Source organism: Peromyscus californicus, unplaced genomic scaffold, assembly GCF_007827085.1.
Source record: "Peromyscus californicus insignis strain IS unplaced genomic scaffold, ASM782708v3 Scaffold_6__1_contigs__length_162567912, whole genome shotgun sequence".
NCBI lineage: Eukaryota > Metazoa > Chordata > Mammalia > Rodentia > Cricetidae > Peromyscus > Peromyscus californicus.
The window spans coordinates 66891192-66916518 of NW_026294584.1; the positions used below are offsets into that span (position 1 = coordinate 66891192).

Consider the following 25327-nt stretch of genomic DNA (forward strand, 5'->3'; position numbering starts at 1 on the left):
ATTCACTATCAACTGGCCAGCACTAAGAACATATATATGTGAGCAACACTAAATGAACTCAGCAGGTTGTATTTGTGTGTGTGTGTAACAAAAATTAATGAGGCCATGGATTTGAGAGTGGGGAGATATAGGAGGGCTTGGAGGGAGGGGGCATGATGTAAATATAGTACACATTTATGAAATTAAAAAATAAGTTAAAAAAAATGAAGCTCGGTGGTGGTGGTGCATGCCTTTAATCCCAGCACTGGGAGGCAGGGACAGGCAGATCTCTGAATTCAAGGCCAGCCTGGTCTGCAGAGCAAGTTCCAGAACAGCCAGGTCTACACAGAGAAACCCTGTCTCAAAAATCAAAGAAAGGAAGGAAACAAACAAATCTACTAAAGAAAATAAAATCTAGTTTTAATATAAAAAAAATGGTAGAATTAAAATTTTTGAAAATCATTTTCATATTTAGGAACACTAAGTAGGAATAGAGGTGTCAGGATTACTTTACAACAGTCATCATTTTTAGATTTTTCATTAGTGTTCTCTAACTGCTTTGACTTGTCTTCATTTTAATTTTTAGGGCATATGTGAGGTTTTTCAAGTAAGTATTGGAGTTTCTTGCAAGCATGTCTTATTAACCTCAGTCACTTCTACAGTCTGTTGTAAATTCACAGCAGTGACTGTGTGGTAATTACAAAGTAGGCAGGAGAAAGTCAAGAGTGAGGGATTAAAAAGAATCCAAACTTTAAACATTTTTGTTGTATTTTTCAGTTAGGTTGATGATCTTCATTGCATTTTATAGTATGCCCCTAATCATGTTGGTGATTTGAAAGCCCTAAGGAATTTTTTGACTGTCTAAACATAATAAAAATTTGTGCCTAGAATTCTGGTGGTCTTCTTACTATGAGCTTAGAGCGAGACCTTCTTGACACTGAACCCATGAAGGAACTTAGCAGCAAGCGCCCTCTGGTGTGCTCTGAGGTTAACGGGCAGCCGGTTCTCTTAAAGGTAATTTTAAGTTCTGATTTATGGAAGCTTCAGAAGTATAAAGGAAGTGGTGATGTTATTTTTCAGGGAATAAAACAAACCCACTCTTTCTAAAGTATGTAAGTTGACTGGCATGATGATTGTGTTTGAGCTAATTTTGACTTTAAAGTTTCTCTCATTTCCCTAAAGAGTACTGTCTTTACTAGGGTTACTTGATTTTTTTTTTTTTTTGGGTACACTTACTACATTTTGTTCAATAGCCTTTAAAAAATTCTTGTTTTTCTAGATGTTTCTTGAAAACTTAGCTATGTTTCCAACACAATCTTGTGCTGCTTAATTTCTTTGAAATTTTTTAAAATTTCATTTTATGTGTTTTGTCTGCATATGTATCTTTGTTCCATGTGCATGTCTGGTACCTGTGGAGGTTAGAAGAGGGCACTGGATCCCATGGAACTGGAGTTCATACAGTTGTGAGACACCATGTGGGTGCTGGGAGCCAAACTCCTGTCTTTCACAAGAGCACCAAGTGCTCTTAACCACTAATCATCTCTCTAGCCCCTTAATTTCTTCTTATGAGCCGAAACTGAATGAACTTGAGAGGGTATTTAAGTTGGCCTTAGTTGCCACATATTTGGGAATATGGACCCAGTATTCAATGCAGATGAAGTACTTAAAATAGAAAAATAAATGTAATTTAACTTACAATAACTTATATTTAAGTTGGAACAATAAATTAGAATGGAATTTTTAATGTTGAAATTACCAATACCTTTGTTGTTGTTGTTGTTGTCCAGGGCTATTCTGTGGATGTTGACACAGAAGGCAGGGTGATTCAGAGAGCAGCCTCCTATCATAGAGCTTGTGGAGATGCTAAGGAAGAGTCTGGATTACTGCCATTGATATTCCTGTTTCTGTGTAAGGTAAAGTTCCCAAGCTAATCTATTGTAGAAATCATTTATTTCAAGTAAATTTTAAAGTAGTAATTTTTTCTTCTTAGTATAAAACAATAGTTACCTTATAGAATCACTGTGCAATACAAATATATTGGTGAATTTTTCACTTTGAGTTACATTTTCTATTTTGCTTCTTAGTCTGATCCTGTTGCCTACCTGATGGTCCCATACTACCCTAAGGCAAACCTGAGCTCAGTTCAAGCCAGTATGCCTTTAACTTCAGAAGTAAGTAAAAATCATTTTCAGTAAGTAAAAATGCATTACACGAGAAGCTAACATCTAATATGTAGCACCCAATACTACATGCTGTCGTGTACAAATATTTGGGCTGTGTTATTCTGTTTTAATGTTGCATCGGCTCTGTGCATATGAGAAAACAAGGCTGAGAAGGATTAAGTGACTTGCACAGAACCTTTTCATCCAATAGAACTGAAACTTGAAATTAGGTCTTTCTGGTTCCAGAGCCCAGACTTACACCATTAAGCTATGCTGTATGTAACTGCCTGTGATAATAGTTGATATTTTAAGTAGCAGTTTTAGCTTTTATCATTATAAATTTAGAAATAGTTTATAAGAATAAAAGAGGTTCTGATTCTTCCCAGTTAGTAACATTATTTTATTCTCACCTAGCTGCTTTATGTGGTGGTTATTTAAGTTGCCTTAGAGAGGTAGGTGTGTGTGTGTGTGTGTGTGTGTGTGTGTGTGTGTGTGTGTGTGTGCACTTGTGTGCCTGCATGTGTGCAAAGAGCACTTAGGGTGTTACCAGTTACATAGAGCATTACTTAACTTTCTATTGCTGTGATAGAATACCATGACTAAGGCAACTTATAAAAGAAAGCATTTAATTGGACTTAAAATTCCAGAGAGTACATGATGACAGAGTAAGGCATGGTGTTGGGAACAGTTTGAGAGCTCCTATCTTTAAAGAAAGGGAGGAGGCAGAGAGCACACTGGGGAATGACTCGAGTCTTTTGAAACCTGGAAGTCTGCCCAGGGTGACACACCTCCTCCAATAAGGTCAGTCCTCCTAATCCTTCCCAGATAGGTCTACCAACTAGGGATGAGTATTCAAACATGAGCCTATTGAGGCCATTCTTATTTAAACAACCACACACAGTTAAGCTTTATCTAGCCTTTAATTCTCTGTCTGTGATATATCATTAATTTGAAGGAAGCTTTACTTCAGTTCTGGGACAGTCTTTATTAGAGACAAAATTTATCCATTAAAATGAGTTGTCAAAGCCGGGCGGTGGTGGCGCACGAGCCGGGCGGTGGTGGCGCACGCCTTTAATCCCAGCACTCGGGAGGCAGAGCCAGGCGGATCTCTGTGAGTTCGAGGCCAGCCTGGGCTACCAAGTGAGTTCCAGGAAAAGGCGCAAAGCTACACAGAGAAACCCTGTCTCGAAAAACAAAAAAAACAACAACAACAAAAAAAATGAGTTGTCAGTTTTCGAAACTCCATCTCGTTCACATGTACTTATTTGTAGGAAGCTTTAAAAGTCATGAAAGGTGTTGCCAAAGGCCTGCATACATTGCACAGTGCTAACATAATTCATGGATCACTTCATCAGAACAACGTATTTGCCTTAAATCGTGAACAAGGAATCGTTGGAGATTTTGACTTCACCAAATCTGAGGTAAAATATCATAGCTTTACTGGACAGAAACCACTTAATAAAGTGGTTCAGCACTTCCACACAATATGGTAATTTATTGGAAGATCTGCACTTTTAGTTAAGGGGTGTCATGTAGTACAAATAGTATCTGTAACAATCATCTAGTTGTGATGATCGTTGTGTGGTTTTGCTGTAAGTACAGAAACAATCTGACCTACTGAATGGCATTGACAACATTGACCATTATTTTTCTCATTAGGAAACAGTTGCTAGGAAACATGTAAGAACCTCCCTCTGCTTCTACTCTTTTCTTTCATAGATTAAACTTAAATATATATGCTTTGCTATTATTAATATAGTACATTTTTAGAAGCCTGAGAACCATGGGTGTTTTTGTTTTAAGTCTAGGTTCAATTATGTGACTTTTAACTTGGTGCCTCATTATCTCCCAATAGGAGAGAGATGATAAAGTCCAGACAATTTGTAGAGATGACAAAGTCTAGACAATTAAGAGACTGTGATATTTTTATGTGTATTTGTGGAGTAGGCAGTCTAGGATTATAGATGATCACAAGAGAGAAATTTCCTCTTTGTTTATTTTAATTTACAAAGATGTATATGTTTATTATATATAGCCTGTTGTTTTGAAATATGTATATAATATAAATGGCTCTATGAACAATTCCCATTTAAAATACAACAGCTTTATTGAGATAGAGTTCATACATTTTTAGCATAAAGTTCATAAAGTGGTGTATTAATTACCACTATATAATTTAGATCATTTTTTTTTTTTTTGTTTTTTTGTTTTTTCGAGACAGGGTTTCTCTGTGTAGCTTTGCGCCTTTCCTGGGACTCACTTGGTAGCCCAGGCTGGCCTCGAACTCACAGAGATCCGCCTGGCTCTGCCTCCCGAGTGCTGGGATTAAAGGCGTGCGCCACCACCGCCCAGCAATTTAGATCATTTTTATCACATCCCGAAGTAGTCACTGATTAGCAGTTACTTTTCATTTCTGCTTCTGTTCAGGCCTTGGAAACTAGAAATATACTTTGTACTTCTGGATTTTCTTATTCTGTAATCTCACAAAAGTAAAATTATGCAAATAGTTGGCCTTTTGTGAATCACTTCTGTTACTTAGTGTAACATTCAGAGTTAATGTATGTTGCTGAATGTTTAAGGACATAATTCTTTTTAAGGCCAAATGTATTTAATTATATGTATATGTGAAACTTTAGTGTGTGTTTTCATCAGTGGATAGATACTTAGATTTACATTTTTTTTGTTTACTTGAGACAGGGTCTCTCACTGGGTAGTAAATGCTGACTTTGAACTTTCTTTGTAGCACAGGTCTCGAACTCCTAGTGCCCTTCTGCCTCAGCCTTTGACATGCTGAGATTACAAGTATGTATCCTCAAGCCTAGCTCTAGGCTTAGTTTTTCGGTTATTATGAATTAGGTTTCCATGAATATTAGTATACAAGTTCTTTGTACAGACATTCTCATTGCCTTGGGGAATGGAATTACTGAGTCATATAATTCGGTTTCCTTCCTATTGAAAATTCTTAGTGTTTGATAGAACACTTAACAAGTTACACAGTCATGAATAGGGATGTGTGATAATTTGTATTATAATTGGTGTCCACATAATCTCAAAACACATTGTAAGCAAACAAAACTGGCTTAGAAAAAAGTCAAAAAATGTCTTAAGTGGCAAGAATTTTTGATCAAGTATCATGCAAGATTACGTCTAATGTAGATATTCTGCTTGAATTTTTTTCCATCTAAATTTCAAGGGCCCCAGTATAGAGAATCTAAATCTTTAAGCATCACTACTTCTGGAGTTTTTATTGCCAAAAACTGTTGGAAAATGGAACTTGTAGCTGGGTGGTGGTGGCGCACACCTTTAATCCTAGCACTCAGAGGCAGAGGCAGGAGGATCTCTGTGAGATTGAGGCCAGCCTGGTCTACAGAGTTCCAGGACAGCCAGGGTTACCCTGAGAAACCTTGTCTCAAAAAACAGAAAACAAACAAACAACAACAACAAAAGAAAAACCCTAAAACAAAGAAAAAAAGAAAATGAAATTTGTTTTTGGCTATATGAAAAATATTCAAGGTACCATGGATTCTGGGAATAAGAATACTATATTCTTTTCTCAAGAGACAAACTTAGGCCATTTTTAAAAATCAGATTTTAAGTTATTTCTAGCAGTGAAAAACATGAAAAATTTAAGAAAATTATATTGATTCTGGTAGGTTTACAATAAATATATCCAGTTTACTGTTTCCCTTTCTTGAGGAACTTCCGAAGTACCTACTGTTTTCCATCTTCATAAGCCTTATGTAAGGATTCAGTTTCTTCACATACATCCTTGTCAATCACTGCTGTTACATACTTCAGTCATTTTGTTGTTCACAAGTTTTAGAATAATGCTGTATGTATATAGTCTTCGTGGTTTTCATATGATAGCTCAAAAGAATGAAAAAGTGAATATGAAACTAATACAAACTTGGATTGTACAAGGATTTTTATACTGACTAATTTTTTGAAACATTTATTGTCACATATTAATTTATCTGAGAACACAAGAAAATAAGGACTTCTAACCTCAATTTTAATGATTCTTGTCAGTTTATTTTTGAGCATATCATTGGTACAATTGTAGATGTGACTGTTCCAAGAATCACTCCTTTTTATATTAATTTGTCATCTGATACTCTTCCCCAAAGTGCTATTTTAATCTTTCATTTAACATTCCCAGTTGATGCCTTAGCTGCTGGGTTTTAGATTATACTTAGAGAAGTTGGGTTAAAGATAGTAAATGGAGAAAATATGTAATTAATACTTAGGGATATGTAGTAGGCACTGTGCTAACTAACATTATCTTTATAACAACTCTATAATATAGATATATCCACTTTAAAAGTTAGTTTAGACATGAAGAACTTAAAATTTAAGACTACACAGCAAATAAATGTGAGAGTTGGAATTGCAACTAATGGCAGACTGAATTTAGGTGTCATAATTTGTCATTGATTGCCCTTTGATTTCTTAGAATATGGTATATTTAGAAAATGATCATGAAGAAAAGAAAGTGATTTGTACAATTTAATTTAAACTATTTAGAATGCTCAGAATTAGAAAATAGTACTGCTTTGTGAATTTGTTAAAACACACAAACAGGAGTAGGGAAGATGGCTTCATGGGTGAAGTACTATCCATGTAAGCCTGACAACCTGAGTTTGATTCCTGGAACCCATGTAAAAAGTCAAGAAACCCTGATGCAGTGGCACATACCTGTAATCCCAGCACTTCTACAGTGAGACGAGAGGTAGAGATAGGAGAATCCGAAGCTTTCTGGGCAGTTTGCCTGGAGTAGGTAGTATAGCAGCAGAAAGAGCAAGAAAGACCCTGCTTCAACAAGGCAGAAGGTGAAGGTTTTCTTCAGGAAGTTGTTCTCTGACCTCCACATATGCTCAGTGGCACACATGCTTATCCATCCCACAAACATGCCCACAAACATACATGCCCACAAACATGCATGTGCATGCGCACATGTAAGATTAAAATATGCAAAACAGTGTCCATGATCAAAGAGTCCAGAGTCATTCATTTTCAGTCCACACCTACAATCTGAGTATAACAAAAGTAAAATTTGTAAGAGTAGAAAATAAGATACTTGAGAGGTAGACAATGAAATATTTCAGAAAACCTTTAAATTGAGAACAGAGGCTCTCGCACAAAGCCCTTAACTGTTTTGTCTCTAAAATGCTTACGATACTGTTTTTGTAGAGTCAGCGAGCCTCAGTGAACATGATGGTTGGTGGACTGAGTTTGACATCACCTGAATTGAAAATTGGAAAACCTCCTTCTCCAAGTTCAGACTTATATGCTTATGGCTGCCTTTTATTATGGGTATGTTGTTTTTTAAAAATCATCAATAATTTACATATGTTTCAGAATGTAAAGGTATGATTGTAGTGATTTTCAGCCATTTTTCTTGATGAAGAATAATGGTGTACTTTTTAAAAGTAGAATTTGTGTGTGGATGTGTGTGTATTGTGTTTGTGTGGAGGTGTACATGCACCTGTGTGTATGCATGTAGAGGCCAGAGACCAACTTTGGATGAGTTATTTAGGAGTCATCTACTTGGCTTGTTGAGACAGGGTCTGTCATTGTCCTGGAGCTTACCAAGTAGGCCATGCTGGCTGCCAGTGAGTTACAGAGTTCTGCCTATCTGCCTTCCCCACACAGGGATGATAGACATGTGCAACCAGATGCAGGTCCCCGCCCCCCCCCCCTTTTTTTTTTGTTTTTTGTTTTTTTTTTGTTTTTTTTTTTTTTTACAGAACAATAAACACCTTTATTACATGAGCTATGAATGATGTTTTATTTGCCTTTCCGGGCTTTGATCTTCCTCAGATAGAACTCCAGCTCCTTGCCTTCTAGCACGTAGCCATCTGCTCTGCCACACTGGCCTGGTCTTGAGGCAATACAGGCAAGAAGCTTGCCCTGCTGGAACTGCTCCTCCAGAAGACTGCTGATTTTAGCGTTCTTTTTCCTTTCATCATATTTCTTTTGGATTTTCTTTGATCGTTTTTTGTTTAATATTTCTTCCTCTTCAGGAGTCAGCTTGGCCCCCTTCTTGTGGCCCAGGGGCAGCGCATAGTGAGACTCATACCACTGTCGGTATGGTGTGCTGTCGATAAGCACAATGCAGTTCTTCACCAGGGTCTTGGTGCGGACCAGCTCGTTATTGGATGCGTTGTAGACAACATCAATGATCCTTGTTTTCCGGGTACAACACTCAGAGCCCCAGGAAAAGTTCCCCACATCCAATCTTAGGGCACGGTACTTCTTATTGCCTCCTCGGACTCGGACTGTGTGTATACGACGAGGGCCAATCTTCGTGTTGGCAGCAGGCCGTCCCAGCTCATACTTCCGCTTCTTGTGGTAGGGCTTCCTCTTACCCCCGGTCTTGCGGCGCTTGTGCCAGTTGTCTCGAGAGATGCCCATCGCTCGGCGCTGGCTGGAAAGAGCCCGCCCCCTTTTTTTTACATGGGTTTTGTGGCTATAACTCAGAGCTCATGCTTGGGTGGCAAGCACTTAATTACACGCCGATATTGGGGTAAATGCTGAAAGATCAGAGAGACAAAGGAACAAGCCAATGCTGTGTCTCACCTCACCAACTCCATGAATCCTCTGACTGAAATCCTCTGAGCCCTCACCTGAAAGGCTCCAACTGAAAAAGCCTCTAGCTGAAAGGGAGGCTTCTGCTGAAAAGCCTTTAGTTCCCGTCTCCTCATGCCTTAATTACCTTTCTCCACCCAGCCATCACTTCCTGGGATTAAAGGCCTGTGATTCCCAAGTACTGGGATTAAAGGTGTGTGCCACCACTGTCTGGCTCTGTTTTCTCTCCTAGATTGAATCAATCTCATGTAGTCCAGGGTGGCTTTGAACTCACAGAGATCCAGACGGATCTCTGCCTCCTGAGTGCTAGGATTAAAGGTGTGTGCAACCACTGCCTGGCCTCTATGTTTAATCTAGTGGCTTGTTCTGTTCTCTGATCTTCAGGTAAATTTTATTAGGGTAAACAATATATCACCACAATAAAGGGTCAGCTCATTATGTTCTTAGGCTCTATGGCATGGTATGTGTTCTTGGTACAGAGTTCTGCTGCTGTAGCACCAAAGCATAAACAAGTGAATGTGACCTGTTCCAATAATAGTTTATTAATGGACACTGAATTTGAATTTTATGTAGCTTTCATATCTTATTAAATAGTATTTCTTTGATTTTCCTTTAAATACTTAAAAACATGAGAACAATTTTTGGCTTACAGTTTGTACAGAAGCAGATAGTAACATTGATTTGGTACAGAGGTCATAGTTTGCTAATCTCTGTTCTAGCCCTACAGATGAACAAAGAAGAATCATTCAATTTAAAAGCAAAGAAATGAAACTGTGTTTATTTGCAGATAACATGATTAACAATGTAGAGTATTTTTAGGAATGTACATAAAATCTTCTAGAACTAATATGTATTTTATCAAAGTAACAATTTTAATTGCAATATAATTATCTTTCTTATTTACTAGTAGGAAATTTAAAATTATAAAAATATGGCCCTCGCCAGGCGGCGGTGGTGCCCGCCTTTAATCTCAGCACTTGGGAGGCAGAGCCAGGTGGATTTCTGTGAGTTCGAGGCCAGCCTGGTCTACAGAGTGAGTTCCAGGACAGGCTCCAAAGCTACATAGAGAAACCCTGTCTCGAAAAACCAAAAAAAAAAAAAAAAAAAAAATGGCTCAGAGAGATGGTTCAGTGCTTAAGAACACTTGTTCTTGCAGAGAACCTGAGTTTGGTTCCAAGAAACCATATGTTGTCTTGCAAACCACGAGTAACTCATATTCTAGGGGATCTGACATTCTATTTTGACTTCAGCAGGCACCAGGCACACATTTTACACATGCATGCATGCAGGAAAAAAAAACGCACATGAAAGAATTGAAAAAGTCATGAAAGTAGCTGGGGAGACAGCTCAGTGACTGTGAGGGCTTACTGTGGAAAAATGAGGACTTGGGTGTGAAGCCCCAGAACCATGAAGAAGCCAAGCATGGCTTTATGCTGTGCCTGTAATTCCAGCATAGGTTGGTTCTCCACTTAAAATGGGGAGCTTCTAGTTCAGGGAATAAGGAAGAGAGGAATAGAGGAAGACACCTGATGAATGTATGCACATGGGCCTGTGTGCATGCACTCCCTTACACATTCATAGAAAATCACGAAAATACCAATATATGAAACTTTGGACAAGTTTAATAAAAATATATATGAGACAAATAAAAAACCATAAAGCATTTCTAAGAAAAATTAAAGATACAGATAGAAAAATACACTATATTTATGGACTGGAAAACCTGATGTTTTATGAAAGTTCTACTCAAGACTGGCCTGTTACATTCAAAACACTTTCAGCTGAAATGCTGGTAGTTGCTTTTGTGTGTGGAAATCAATAATCAGGCATTATAATAAATGTTACAGTTTACGTAAAATGTATAGGATTGGTAGTATTGGACCCCAAAGTTTAGGGTCTCTAGTGGGCGCCCCAAGAACCCAGACTCCAGTCCAGTTGATGCAACAGCACTAGGAATTTATTGGCTTCTGTACAGAAGGGCAAGCTCTGCTCCTAAGAGCAAGAGTCGCAACTTACTGCAGCCCCATAAGGACTTTTAAAGGAAAAATCCACAAACCCCACAAGATTACAATTCCCATACAAGGTCACTTCGATTGATTTATGTCTAGAAGCTAATTTCATAAAATCATTGTCTGGTTACAGAGTGATCACAGAGGGGGATACAGTTACGTCAGTGTGCACATTTTTCTTGAAACCTCAAGGGGGGTATCAGGGTGGGAGTGAAGTTTACACACAGGTCACGGTGGTCCTTCCTGGAACACTTGCAGCTATCCCAGTCACAGTTGAGCACATCTCTTAACAGAAATCTTTTTACATTGTTATATTGTTACAGGGGTGATTGAGTAGTGGCTGAGTCAGGTGACCCTGGGAACTAGATTTTTAGTTTCTCATTTCCTGGTCCTTGAAGTTTCTCTCTTCCTGAGGCTTGGGGGTGTAAGCCTGAAGGGCTAGGGTCTTTCAGTATTAAGCAACAGAGTTTTGTGAAAGCAAAAATTGGAAGGCTTGTAGGATCTGATTTCAAGACAATAAAATCATAGTTTATGAAACCAGACTGATATTATTGTGAAGTTAGACATACAAATGATGAGTGTTATGTGATATTTCGTTTGTATTCTGACAAATAAAGCTTGCCTTGAGATCAGAGAAGCAGAGCAGCCAGCCACCAAAGTCTTCTTACCTCTTTGAAATCTCAGACCAAATGGGGTCAAGATCCTGTCTCCACCCACCTTATATTCCTGTCTCCACCTCCCTAGTGCTCGGATTAAAGGCATGATCTTCCCAAGTGCTGGGATCAAAGGCTTGAGCCTCCTGAGTGCTGGGATCAAAGGCTTGTGCCACTATCACCTGGTTCTATAGTTAACTAGTGGCTAGATCTGCCCTCTGATCTCCAGGCAAGCTTTATTTGTCAGAACACAAACAAAATATCATACAACAGATGAGAATGGTATAGAGCAGTGGTTCTTAACCTTTTTAATGCTGTGACCCTTAATATAGTTCCTCATATTGTGGTGACCCCCCCAATTATAAAATTATTTTGTTGCTACTTCATAACTAATTTTGCTACTGTTTTAAACCATAAATATCTGATTTGCAACCCCTGTGGGATTGTGACCCACAGATTGAAAAGCAATGGTATAGACAGTAGTAAAAATAGATCTATTCATGTATGGCCAGTTGATTCTTGACAAGGAAGTTATTTGAGTGAATGGAGTACTGGAACAATGGATATCCATATATGGAGAATAAACTCTGATTAATTTCTTGTACTATGCTCAAAAATTAAAAGCAATGTTTATTAGATCCAAGTGTAAAACTCTAAAGCTTCAAGTAGAAAACACAGGAGAAAATCCATTTTTTAGATTTTTTTAAAATTTCTTGGAACAGAGGTTTTAAAAGTATGTTCTCAGGGTTTTCTGAATTTCATTTGTATCTGTTGTAATGTCTCCCTTTTTATTTCTATTTTTATTAGTTTGGGTCTTCTCTTGGTTAATTTGGATAAAGCTTTGTCAATTTCATTTATCTTTTTAGAGAAACAAATCTTCATTTCTTTGATTCTCTGTATTGCTTTTGGTTTTTTGTTTATTTCTATTTTATTATTTTTAGCCCTAATTTTTGTTAGTGTCTTCCTGTCTACTCTTTGGATTTAATTTAATTTGTTGTTTTTCCGAGGCCTCAGCTGCATCCATAGATTACTAGAGATCTTATGGTTTTAGACGTTGATACTTAGTGCTGTAGAATTCCCTCTTAGGAGTGCCTTCAGTATATCAGTCTGTGGATTTTGTATGTTATGTTTTCATTTTCATTCAGAAGGAGGAATTTTTTATTTTCTTCTTAATTTCTTCAGTTATTCAATTATCATTCATCAGTGTAGTAACTCTGCCACTGTTAAGCCAGAACAATTTTGTAATCCCTTCAAATTTATGTGTGTTATCCTTTTGTAGCCAAGTTCTTTCTCTGACTCAGATGTGTCCAACCTTTTTATATTGTGGAAGACATTGTCATCAGTCTAGTTAATAACAACAACAAAACCACACCCAGAATCTCACAATGAATTAAGTAAATCTGTGATTTTTGGGCTAATTTATAAATATTATTGCCATGTGGCCCATGGGCTCTAGTTTGGACACGTGTAGGAGTAATCCTTTCACCTTTAATAAACATTGTTCTTTTTAAAAACACCTGTATTTTGTCTATTGAAGAAGGCCACTGTCCTATTTATGGTTTTTACTGCTGTGAAGAGACACCATGAACATGGCATCTCTTATAAAGAAAACATTTAATTGGGGTGGCTCGCTTACAGTTTTAGAGGTTCGGTCCATTATCATCATGGTGGGAAGCATTATGGCGTGCAGGCAGACACAGAACTGGAGAGGTAACTGAGAGTCCTACATCTTGTAGGCAACAGGAAGTGGACTGAGATACTGGGTATTAGGAAGCCTCAAAGCCTGCCCCAACAGTGACACACTTCCTCCACCAAGGTCATACCTGCTCCAACAAAGCCATACTCCTAATAGTGCCACTCTCTATGAGTTTATGGGGACCAATTTTACTCAAACTACCACAGCCATACAAACAATAAACAATAAACAATGACTTTTTGAGACTATCTTCTTTCAGTGTAATGCTTTCAAAACCCATGCATATTGTCTAATGTAGTTTTTGTATGAGTGTACCCAGTTAATTTGTTCACAAGGATATTTGGATGGTTCTAGCTTTTGGTTATTACAAATAAAGCTGCTTGTAACAGCTTTGTGTGTGGTTTTGTTATAAAACAAATTGTCTTTTTAGGGTAAATATCTCTGAGTGAGACTGAGGGGTCAGATTATAATTGTGTGAATAATTTTTATAAAGAACTGCCAAACTACTTTGCAGAGTGAGCATCCTTTTTCACTCTACTCATATAAATGAGTTTCAGTTGTCTACATCATTGTCACCACTTGGTATTGTTATCTTCTATTTTAACCATGGTCTTAGAAGTGTAGACGTGTCGTGGTTTAAGTTTTTATCTCCATAATGGACATATTTTGTTTGTTTTCTATATACTTGATGAAGTCTCTTCATATCTTTTGTCTGTTTGGGTTGTATTCCAAATATTTTTTTTTTTTTTTTTTTGGTTTTTCGAGACAGGGTTTCTCTGTGTAGCTTTGCGCCTTTCCTGGAACTCACTTGGTAGTCCAGGCTGGCCTCGAACTCACAGAGATCCGCCTGGCTCTGCCTCCCGAGTGCTGGGATTAAAGGCGTGCGCCACCACCGCCCGGCTTCCAAATATTTTTTTAAAAAAGCATTTAAAATCTCCTGAAGACATGCTTGATAATCTTTGGTTATATGTATACCTAAGTATTAAGCTAGTATGAATGGGATTGTTTTTCTAATATCTTATTCAGTAGATGTTTTGTTGGTGTATAGCAATGTTATGATTCTTTTGTGATTTTTCAACCTGATACTTTGCTGAATCTTTGATCAGATTTTGGAGTCTTCAGGTGAGTTCTTTAGGAGCTTTTAAATATGGGGTCATATCATCTGCAAGATGGATAATTAACTTCTCTGGGTTTTTTTGTATCCCTTTTATTTTTTTTGCTTTTGCTACAAATTTAGCACTATATTGAATAAAAGTGTTGTGAGAGGACATCATTATTATTGATTTTAGAGAAAATGCTTTAATATTACATTAGATAAAATAGAGAAGTACAAAATATTCAGACGTGTAGACTATTCTAATAGCTACAGAATACACATTCTTCCACCACCCTGTGAAACTTTGTCCATTCATTTGAGAAGATTTCAAACAAATAATATCTTCCATCAGTTTTCATGCATGTGACATGATCTCACTATTTAACCTACTGTAACAAATTTCCTCTCAGGTTTGCCCCATAGCTTTTGTGTTATTTCTCTTCGATGTTGCTATCAGGGTGAATTGCTGGAGTGGGACTTCAGTTCCACATCAGCCCATGCCTGCTTGCTGAAGAGTTGTATACTTCACTTTTGTGTTTAGATTATTGCAGTTCTTTATATAGTCGAGATAGCAATCCCATTAGAAGAGTATTGGACAGTTGTTTCCCCATTGGAGGATGCTGCTTCACTCTGTGATTGTTTCCTTTGTTGTACAGAAAATTATATAAAAATGGAGTGTGTGTGTGCATGCGTGCACATGATGTATATGTGTAGGCACACATGTCACAGCATGTGTGGAGGCCAGAGGACAGTTTCGTGGACTTGATTCTTTTCTTTCACCTTTAAATGGGTTCATTTAATTCAGGTTGCTAGGTGAGGAAAATGCCATTGCCTGATGGGCATCTTACTGCCCTTACAGAAGCTTTTAAATTTCATGTAATATCATTCAATTCTTAGAATTATTTCTTGTGCCTTTGGAGTCTTCATAAAGTGCATACATGTGCTTATTTATCAAAGCGTTTTACTCCCAACAGTTTCAAAGTTGCAAGTTTTACATTAAGGTCTGTGATATCTTTTGAATTAATTATTGGGCAGTGTAGTGGTCTGAATGATATGTCTCCCATAGTCTCAGATATTTGAATACTTGGTCCCTAGTTGATGGCACTTGTTTGATGAGGCTATTTTTGTGTGGGGGGGTTGGGATGGTGAGAATCTTCCTATTGAGTAGCATACTGTTAAAGCCTCAGTTGCCAGTACCTCAGTGTGCAAAGACAAACTGCTTTAACAGTAACATCACCCAATATCAATTTCAACCCAGTTACATATCACCAATGATTGTAAACTGAAAATAGAGAAATTTAGAGTATAGAATATTCTGTAAAGTTAGAAATTATCTAGGGTAAGTGTGGACAGAAGTCAAAGAATGAGATAAAAAATGGAACAACTCCTCTATCCAAAGTAGAGATAGAAAAGAAAGGGGCTAAGATACTCATGGGAAAAACTGATTTTAAAAATTACTACATGCTTTTAATTCCAGCATTGAGGAAGCAGAGGCAGGCAAATCTCTGTGATTCAAGGCCAGCCCTGCTTACCTCTATTGAGTTATCGGCCAGCCTAGAACTAGTGTAGGGCTACAAAGTGAGACCCTGTCTCAAAAAGTTAGAAAAGGAAAAGGTATTAATTATTGATAAAAAGAAGGGAGGTATGGGGAAAGGGAAAGAGACAGAAGCAGGAAAATGGGGAAAGAGAGGAAAGGTACATGGGATGAAGTTTTCAGAAACATTAGGGAGAGTCGTCATGGTGGTGCATGCTTGAGATTCTAGCACTTAGGAGGGAGAGACAGGAGACTCTGGCCAGACTCTCCAGGCCAGCCTGGGATATGCAGTCAGACCCTAATTTTAGAAAAACAAAACTAGAAACAGAGAATAAAACAAAGCAAATACAGTATTAGACAAAACAACAACAGAAACAACAGTCTATATCCTCATTGCTGAGGAGGTGGAGGATGGAGACACTGCCTTTTCCTCAGGCATGTCATTTTCAGTTTATTTGCTATGAGATTGGGACAGTGAGCCATTTTTCTCTCCGAAGGCCAAGAGGTAAGAACAGAAATAGCTTATTAGAAGCTGAGCTCTTCTCTGCCCTTCCTACCAGGGCTTCGGTGACCACTGCCAGGCGGAATTCTTGCCAGCATTTTCCCAGGTATATTTGGAACTGTTTAAATGTAGAAACTACCCTCTAGCTCCTACTTGCTGAGTCTGTGTATTCACTCAGTGTACATCCACTATCAACAGAAGCATTCTGCCCCTGCATGTGTAGGTGTGGGAGATGCTGGGAATAGGCATTTACAGTTGTTCCTGGGACTCTGAGAGTGTAGGAAACAGTCAGGCCAAAGTAGTCTGTGCTGAGAGGAAAGGCATAGACAGAGACTGGTCCTGTGTGCTCTCTGCCTCAGCCTTCCTGCTCAGTCACTTTGGCTCCTCCTCAGAGGTTGGGCAGCTTTTCTTTCAGCATGATTACATTTCTTACCACATAAACCTGAGTTCCAGGTCTGTCAAGTCCAAACCAGTTTACTGGGTCCCCAACTTCTCAATGTGATTGCTTATTCAGGCAGTGGAGATGGAGGAAGGCCTTTGTGGCTTGAAAATCTAAAAATCCAGCCACATCACTGATGAGCAATTTAGAAAATACAAAGGCTCTTGTCTAGTGTCTGTTGTACAGATCACTGACCTCCTGTTTTAATCTGTATTTCACAGAATGCCAAATGGAATACCCACGGAGCTTGCCATAGCTTTCCTTTTCTCTTTGTGCTGAAAGCCCTACTGAAGATCAATCCCCCTTTCTTTTCCCACTGTCTTGCCTGGTGCCCAGTGTTAGGAGTTTCTGTTTCTTCTTCAGACCTGAAGTTCAGCATTTCTGCATTTCCCTGCTTTCTAGCTGCTGTCGATGCTGCACTGCTGTGCTTTCCATGCTCTTGCCTCTCCTTGCAACCATAAACCTGATATTTTATTTCATTATTCATGGAGACATAGGCAAATGCCCCCGCCCCTCAGAGGGAAAAACCTGCAGTGAGTATTTCTAATCTAAATGAATTACAGTGAAAATAAATGAAGAACTCCAGATGATAACAGTTGTATTTGTCTTAAATTCTGGTGTGTAGATGACAAGTAGCAGTGATAGATTACAAGAAATAGTCAATTATTTGTTTATACTTCTCCATTTCTAAACTCTTAAAGAAGAATATACATATAGTCACTTACTATAGACAGAACAGTTATACCTAGATTTATGTTTTCACCACTAAAGAATAACTTTATATTATTCTTTATTCATTTTAATTTTATTATTATTATTAAGAGATTTTTCTATTCATTTTACATACCAACCACAGATTCCCCTGTCCTCCCTTCTTCAGCCCCCCAGTGTTCCTCCTCACCCACCCCCCATCCCCACCTCCTCTAAGGCAAGGTCTCCCATGGGGAGTCAGCAGAGCCTGGTACATTCAGTTGAGGCAGGTCCAAGCCCCTCCTCCCTGCACCAAGGCTACACAGAGTGTCCCACCATAGGCACTAGGCTCCAAAAAGCCAGCTCATGAACTAGGGACGGGATCCCACTGCCTGGGGGCCCCCTAAACAGTTCAAGCTAAACAACTGTCTAGCCTATCCAGAGGGCCTAGTCCGGTACCGTGATGGCTCCTCAGCTATTGGTCCACAGTTCATGTGTTTCCGCTAGTTTGGCTAGTTGTCTCTGTATGTTTCCCCATCATGGTCTTGATGTCCCTTGCTCATAGACTCCCTCCTCTCTTGTCATGGACTGGCCCATGGGGGTACCACGACCGCAGGAGAACCAGGGCTTGGGTAGTCAAGAAGGCAAGGATTCAGCGAATGACAGACAACACACTCAGAAGGGGTTTGAATCTGTTGTAATTTTACTTCTGCAAATCAGTAGTTTATATACAGAAAAGAAAACTATCAAGTCATACAAGGAACAACAAGAGCTTGGCAATAATTCAATTACATCATCTTTAAAAAACAGCAAGCACACAATTATTAATCGGCGCTAGATATATCCCTTCTCCCACAAGAACTTTATGACCCAAAGAGCAGTCTGTGTTTTTTAAACTTAGTACAGTCCTCAGACTTGTGTAGACTTATTGTGGTTGCAGCTGTGTCCCTTATCTTATCCCAGCAGTTTTTTAGTTTATAATACATTTTTGGTTTCCATGGCCCACTTAGCCAATTTGGATGCTGCAGACCCTCTCTAAGTCTTTCTTCAGTTCTTTTACCACATATATCTTTTAATATAAAACCTTTTTACCTGCTGGAATATGGACTCTTGTACTTTTACTCCTGTAAGAGGAAGGGGTTCTATTTTAATCCTTAAGTTTCCCATGCTGAACTTCCTCAACAGAGGGGCCCACCATCTGCCTTCTATGAGATAACGTTTTCTACCATAAATCACTTTAGTTGGGATTCTTAAAGGATTCCTAGTGGGTGAGTGTTCATTCCCTAGAAGTGCCTGAACTTTTATACTTTCTTTATCTAGCGGCTTGGGGTCTTTAAGAAATAGCTCATTCTGTTATGTCTGATTAAGACCCATGTCCAGCTTCCCCTTTCCTCCATAGTTCACAACCCAAGCATTCATTAATTTTGGCTGTGCTTCATAGATTAATTAGAACATTATCAGAAAAGCAGTTATACAGAACCCATAGCCCAGGGAGCTCATGATCTGTGAAGTACATCTTCTTTGAGAAGAAAGCGTAACGCGGGCACTCTGCCAGGGACCTCCAGGGAGCTTAGTCCTGTGGGACACGTATCTCCCATCCGCTATTATTGACATAATTGTTCATGTCACATGGATGACACTGGAGTTGATGTGGCACTCTCTCTCATCGATTGGACACCTGGAGCTCGGCCTGGCACCCAGCCGTGTATCCCTGCATCTACTTCCATCAGTCACTGGATGAGGGCTCTATGATGACAGAGTATTTGGCCATCTGATCACCAGAGTAGGCCAGTTCAGGCACCCTCTCGACTACTGCCAGTAGTCTAAGGTGGGGTCATCCTTTGGATTCCTGGGAACTTCCCTAGAACTCTCTTTCTCCCTATTCCCATGATGTCTTCATTTATCATGGTATCTCTTTCCTTGCTCTCCCACTCTGTCCCTGTTCCAGTTCAAACCTCCCGTTCCCCTATGTTCCCGGTCCCTTGCCCTCCATTATCCCCCTCGTCCTCAGTTTGCTCATGTAGATCTCATCTATTTCTCCTTTGCTGGGCGATCCATGTGTCCTTCCTAGGGTCCCCCCTGCTATATAGCCTCCCTAGAGCTGTGGGTTGCAGTTTGGTTATCCTTTGCATTATATCTAGTATCCACTTATGAGTGAGTACATACCATGTTTGTCCTTCTGAGTCTGGGTTACCTCACTCAGGATGATTTTTTCTAGTTCTATCCATTTGCCTGCAAATTTCATGCTGTCATTGTTTTTCTCTGCTGAGTAGTACTCCATTGTGTATATGTACCACATTTTCTTTATCTATTCTTCAGTTGACGGGCATCTAGGTTGTTTCCAGGTTCTGGTTATTATGAATAATGCTGCTATGAACACAGTTGAGCATTGAGTCCTTGTGGTATGACTGAGCATTCCTAGATTTATGTTTTCACCAATAAAGAATGATAATTTTTTTTAGATTAAAAAACCCTGCTTAGTGTTTTCTGCATTTCTGTCCTGTAAAATTTTACTAATTTTTTTTTCTGTTCTTCATGTTTGTCTTTAATTGATTTTATATAATTTTTTAATGTAGTTATTACAGACTTCTTTTTCTTTTGGTTTCTCGATGCAGGGTTTCCTCTGTGTAACTTTGTCCTGGAACTCACTCTGTAGACCAGGCTGGCCTCGAATTCATAGAGATCCTCCTGCCTCTGCCTCCCGAGTGCTGGGATTAAAGGCGTGCGCCACCACCGCCCAGCTACAGACTTTTTATAAAGCTGATTTCCAACAAAAATTGGTACATGACATTTTCTTTTTTAAAATTCTTATTTATTTATTTTTGAGATTATAATTACAGCATGTCTCTCTTCCCTTTCTACTCTACAAACCCTTCCACTTATCCCTTCACAATCTCCTTCAAATCCATGGCTTCTTTTTTTCACTACTTGTTATTGCATACAAATATGTATATTCATGTATACACATACTCCCTTAAATATAACCTGTTCAGTCCCTATAATGCTACCTATAAATGTGTGTTTTCAGGGTTGGCCATGTGCACTGGACAACCAATTTGGTGGACTCTTCCCTGGGGAAGACCATCTCTCCTATTCACAGCTTTCCTCAGTTGCCTATATAGTTCTTTGTGTAGGGTAGAGGCCTTATGGACTTTTCCCTATCCACTTTGGCACGTCCATTAGTGTCACTCTTTTTCAGTTTATGTTTGGGCAGTCATGTTGGTGAGACTTTTTGGATGTAGCTTCTGACATTACTAGAGACACAGTCTCTCAGCAAACTCGCTGATCCTTTGGCTCTTAGATTTTTTTGCCCCCTCTTTTGCAATATTAACTGAGCCTTGGGTATGGGAGTGTTTTGTAGATAGATGTATTTGCTGGGATTGGGCTCCACAACTCTACATTTTGATTCATTGTGGTTTTCTGTAATGGTCTCCATCTGTTACAAACAGTTTTTTTTTTTGATGAGGGTGAAGACTACCCTATCTGTGTGTATAAGGACAAGTATGTATAGATTGTTGTTGTTGGGGATTATGCTGGTTTAGTTAAGTAGTAGCTGTAGATTCTCCCAACAGTCGCGACTGTACTAGCACTGAGTCGTTAGCTAGGTTTCCAATACTAAGCATGGTTTCCTTGTTGAGTGGGTCTTAAATTCAATTAGAGAGCTGTTTGCATGTGTGTGTGTCACTATTGCACCCTCAGGGCTATCACATACTGGTGTTGATGTGCATTGCAGGTGTCATAGCTGGGCAAGACTGTATTGCCCCTCTTCTGCAATATTAACTGAGCCTTAGGTGTGGGAGTGTTCTGTAGAGTTAACATTTTTTTATAGAGTTAATTTACTTCTTTGGTTCAGTTTATTCCAGAGGATTTTTTTCAATTATGAATGAAATTTGTATCTTTCGACTTATTTCTCATTTTGTTATTCATACATACATACACACACATATGAATGAAAGGCATATAGGGGTTTATATGTTAATTTTTTTTTCAAGACAGTGTTTCTCTGTGTAACAGCTCTGGCTGTCCTGGAACTTTCTCTGTAGACCAGGCTGATCTCCAACTCACAGAGATCTGTCTGCCTCTTCCTCTTGAGTGCTGGGATTACAGGTGTGTGTCACCACCACTGGGCTTAAATGTTAATTTTTAAATCCTGCCTCTTAGTTGACAGTGTTTATCACATCTAAGAATTTTCTAGGGGATTATTTGGAGTCTCTTTAGATGTATAGAATCATATCACCTGCAAATACATTTTGAATGTATTTTTCCTTTCAGCTTGTATCCCTTTTGTTTATAGTGCTCTCGCTAAGACTTAAGCACTGTATTGAATAAGAGTGGGTGAAGTGGATACTTTGTGTTGTTCTGATTTTAGTGGAAATGCATTTAGTTTTTCCTCAGTATGATATTGAATATCGGCTTATCATATATCACCTTAATTGTGTTGGTATATATTCCTTCTTAGTCTCTTTAGGGCTTTTTATCCTGAAAGAATGTTGGGTTTTTGTCCAAAGCCTTTTCTGCATTCATTGAGATGATCATGTGTTTTCTCTTTTTATTGTATTTATTGATTTGAAAGTGATGAACCATGCTAGCATGTCTGGAATAAAGCTATGGTGAATGATCTTGATGCATTCTTGAATTTGGTTTGCAAATATTTTGTTAACTTTTGCATGTATGCTCTTCAGGTGTGTAATTTTCTTTTTTGTTGTTGTGGCCTTGTTTGGTTTGGGTACAGCTAATCCCAGCTTCATGAATAGAATGTGTAGCACCTCTTTCATTTGTATTTAATGGAATAGTTTGAGAAGCATTGATATCAGCCTTTTGAAGGTCCGCCAGAAGTGCTTCTGGCCTGTGGGCAACAACCAAGTGTACAAGTAGATTTCAGCATTGGATGCATCTGGGTTTGGACCCTTTGAATTCTGAGGTTTTTTTTTTTTTTATGGCTTCACTCTTGTTATCATAGTTCTGCTTATTTATTTATGTCATCTTGGTTTAATTTTGGTAGGTAGTTTGTGTCTAGAAATTGATTTCTGTGAGATTTTCCAACTTAGTGAAATTTAAGTTCATAAATTATGGTCTAATGATTTTTAAAGAATTTCATTAGTAATTTTAGTAATGTTTCCCTTTTTATCTCTTATTTTCTGAATTTGGGTCTTCTCTGTCTTTTAGTTTGGTTGAGGGTTTACCTTTCTTATTTATTGTTTTAAAGAACCAATTCTTTGCTTCATTGATTATTTATATTGCTTTTTGTTTGTTTGTTTCCATTTAGACTTGATCTTATTTCTTTTCCTTTCTTTCTTTCTTTTTTGTTTTTTGAGATAGGGTCTCACTTAGTAGCCATGTCTGGCCTGGAACTTGCTATGTAGACCATACTGGCCAGAACTCACAGAGCTCCACCTGCCTCTGCCTCCTAGGTACTGGTATTAAAGGTATGCAGCACCATCACACCTAGCTTGATCTTATTTCTTTACATTACTGACTTTGGTTTTAGCTTGCTCTTTTTTTTTTTTTCACCAAGACCTCAATGTGTATCATTAATTTATTTATTTTAGATAACTGTTTTTAATTAATTTTTTGAGAGATTTTATTTAATTTTTATGTGTATGAGTGTTTTGCCTGCATGAATGTTTGTGTACCATGTGCATGCAGTGCTTGTGAATGCCAGAAGAGAGTTTTGGATGCTCTGGAACTGGAGTTACAGACAGTTGTTAGCCACCATGTAGGAGCTGGGAACCACACCTGGGTCTTCCAGAAGAGCAGACCCAGACAAGAAGGTCTTCTTGATGGTTGAGCCCTTTTTCCAGTCCTGGTTTTGTTTTTAATCTCTGATTTTTTTTTAATGATGGACCTGCCCTTTCCTAAACAGAAACAGAGGAGTGGTTTGGGGGATGGGAATAGAGGGGTGGGTGCGAGAGAGGGACTGGGAGGGGAGGAGGAGAGGAGGGAAGGGAACTGTGGCCGAGATGTTGAATAAGTAAGTAAGTAAGTAAGTAAGTTTACTTAAAAAATGTAGTCTAGTAAAGGACACTGACAGTATAGTAAGAAGTTAATTACTGTGGGTATGAGTAAAAGGAACAAAAGGAGAGTAAGACCAGTGGTTAATACTGGATTGATGATAAAGGAACACATAGGAGGAGGGAGCACAGAGGTAAGGAGAGGACAGTAGAAGCTAAAGGTGGAATGGAAAGAAAGAAATGTAGTGAGACAAACTAAATGAATTCCAGGCCTTGGAAAGTTGAAAAGATTCTGTAAACCAGGTTAAAGTCACTCCACAGGAAAATGAAATAGAAATTATTAGAGAAAGGAAGAATAAAGGGGAGAGGAGGTCAGGTAGCAGATGTTATGTCTATCAGTAAGTAATCCTTGCATCAGGTCACAGATGATAGTCAGACCTCCGTTAGTCTTCAGGAGTCCAGTTGACTGCTGACACACCTCTGGGCTGTCCTCAACACTGAGCATGCTGCGTGTTGATATTTTACAGATAATTTGTCTCTAACCACGTTTCTGCCTTGTTCTACTATGCAGGTGTGCTTCACAGTTTTTTCCTTGTAGACTAGAGGTATTTGCTGGTCATGTTTCAGCTTATTGTCCTGTGACATTGACCTTGAGTTTCCTGACATTGACCTTGAGTTTCCTGACAGTATGGTTTATGGAGGGTTTGGGGTCACGAAGCCCCTGATCCACTTAGTGGTCTCTTTTTTTGTAGTAAAGTATTCATTGATGAAATTACGATTTGTATAGGCTTTATCTCAAAAGAAATAAATATGTGTACTGGGAAGATAGATCCATTGATAAAGTGTTTGCTATGCAAGCGTGAAACTCTGAGTTCAATCCCCAGAACCCATGTGAAAAGGCAAGTGTTTGGTGCATACTTATATCCTGACACTGAGGAGGTGGGGACAGGTGGATGGATCCCTAGGACTCGATGGCCAGCCTAGCTAGCCTAACCTGGGAGTTTCAGGATGATAAAAGAACCTGTCTCAAAACACAAGGTAGATGATGATTCTGAATGAGAATGGCCCTAATAGGCTCATATGTTTGAATACTTTCTCCCCAGTTGGAGGAACTATTTGGGAAGGATTAAGTGTGTCCTTGTTGGATAAGGTATATCACTGGGAATGGGCTTTGAGATTTCAAAAGACTCCAGCCATTCCCAGTGTGTCTCTCTGCCTCATGCTTATGTATGGAGATGTGAGCACTCAGCTACTGCTTTAGTGCCATGCCTGCCTCTCTGCTGCTATGCTTGCTGCAATGATGGTTGCAGATTCTAAGCCTCTGGAACCATGAACCCCAAATTAAATACTTTGTTTTATAAGTTGCCTTGGTCATGTTGTTTTATCACAGCAATAGAAAAGTAATCATATATAACTCCCAAAGAGGGATAGCTGAGGTTGACCTCTGGTCTCTGCATATGTGTATACACACATGCTTGTGTACCTATATTTATCCTCACTAAAATAGTAGTAAATATGGACTATTTTGTGGGTTTGTGTATAGGAAAAGAATAATCATTAATCAGTGGTTGTTAGGGCTGGGTGATGAAATATATAGGACTCAGAATACCTTTGCAAATGTAAAAATTTTAGTTATATTTAACAGTGTCTTAGTTAGCTTTCTATTGCTGTGATAAAAACACTATGACCAAAAGAAACAGGGGCAGGAAAAGGTATATTTTGTTATACTTCCATATAGGAATCCATCGTCAAAAGAAGTCAGGGTAGGAACCTGGAGGCAGAAACCAAAGCAGAAGCCATGGAGGAACACTGCTTACTGGATTGCTCCTCCTGGTTTACTCAGCCTGCTTTTTTAGGCCCGCCTGCACTGTTGGGTACCACCCATAGTGGTCTGGGCCCTCCTCCTACATCAATCATTATTCAAGAAAATGCCCAACAGACTTGTCTGTAGACCAATTTTTTGGAGGTATTTTCTCAATTGAGAGTCTTTCTTCCCAGATGACTCTATCTTGTACCAAGTTGACATAG

The 25327-nt window shown here is 38.8% G+C and overlaps 2 protein-coding genes across 2 annotated transcripts in view; one reads left to right on the forward strand and one right to left on the reverse strand.

Annotated features, from left to right (window-relative positions):
* Window positions 1-25327, forward strand: part of Stk31 (serine/threonine kinase 31) — an 80939-nt gene that overhangs the window by 49978 nt on the left and 5634 nt on the right. Inside the window, 5 exon segments of the mRNA XM_052721508.1 lie at window positions 868-993; window positions 1767-1892; window positions 2064-2150; window positions 3413-3562; window positions 7332-7454. Coding sequence (XP_052577468.1) covers window positions 868-993; window positions 1767-1892; window positions 2064-2150; window positions 3413-3562; window positions 7332-7454 — 612 coding nt within the window.
* LOC128099504 (40S ribosomal protein S8-like) lies at window positions 7911-8574 on the reverse strand. The gene has a single exon (XM_052721470.1). It carries the CDS (start codon window positions 8553-8555, stop codon window positions 7929-7931), a length of 627 nt encoding a protein of 208 aa, XP_052577430.1. The 5' UTR covers window positions 8556-8574; the 3' UTR covers window positions 7911-7928.

Bases quoted from the DNA above. Each gene is read 5' to 3' on its own strand.
- LOC128099504 (XM_052721470.1), bottom strand. From the start codon at position 8,555: ATGGGCATCTCTCGAGACAACTGGCACAAGCGCCGCAAGACCGGGGGT.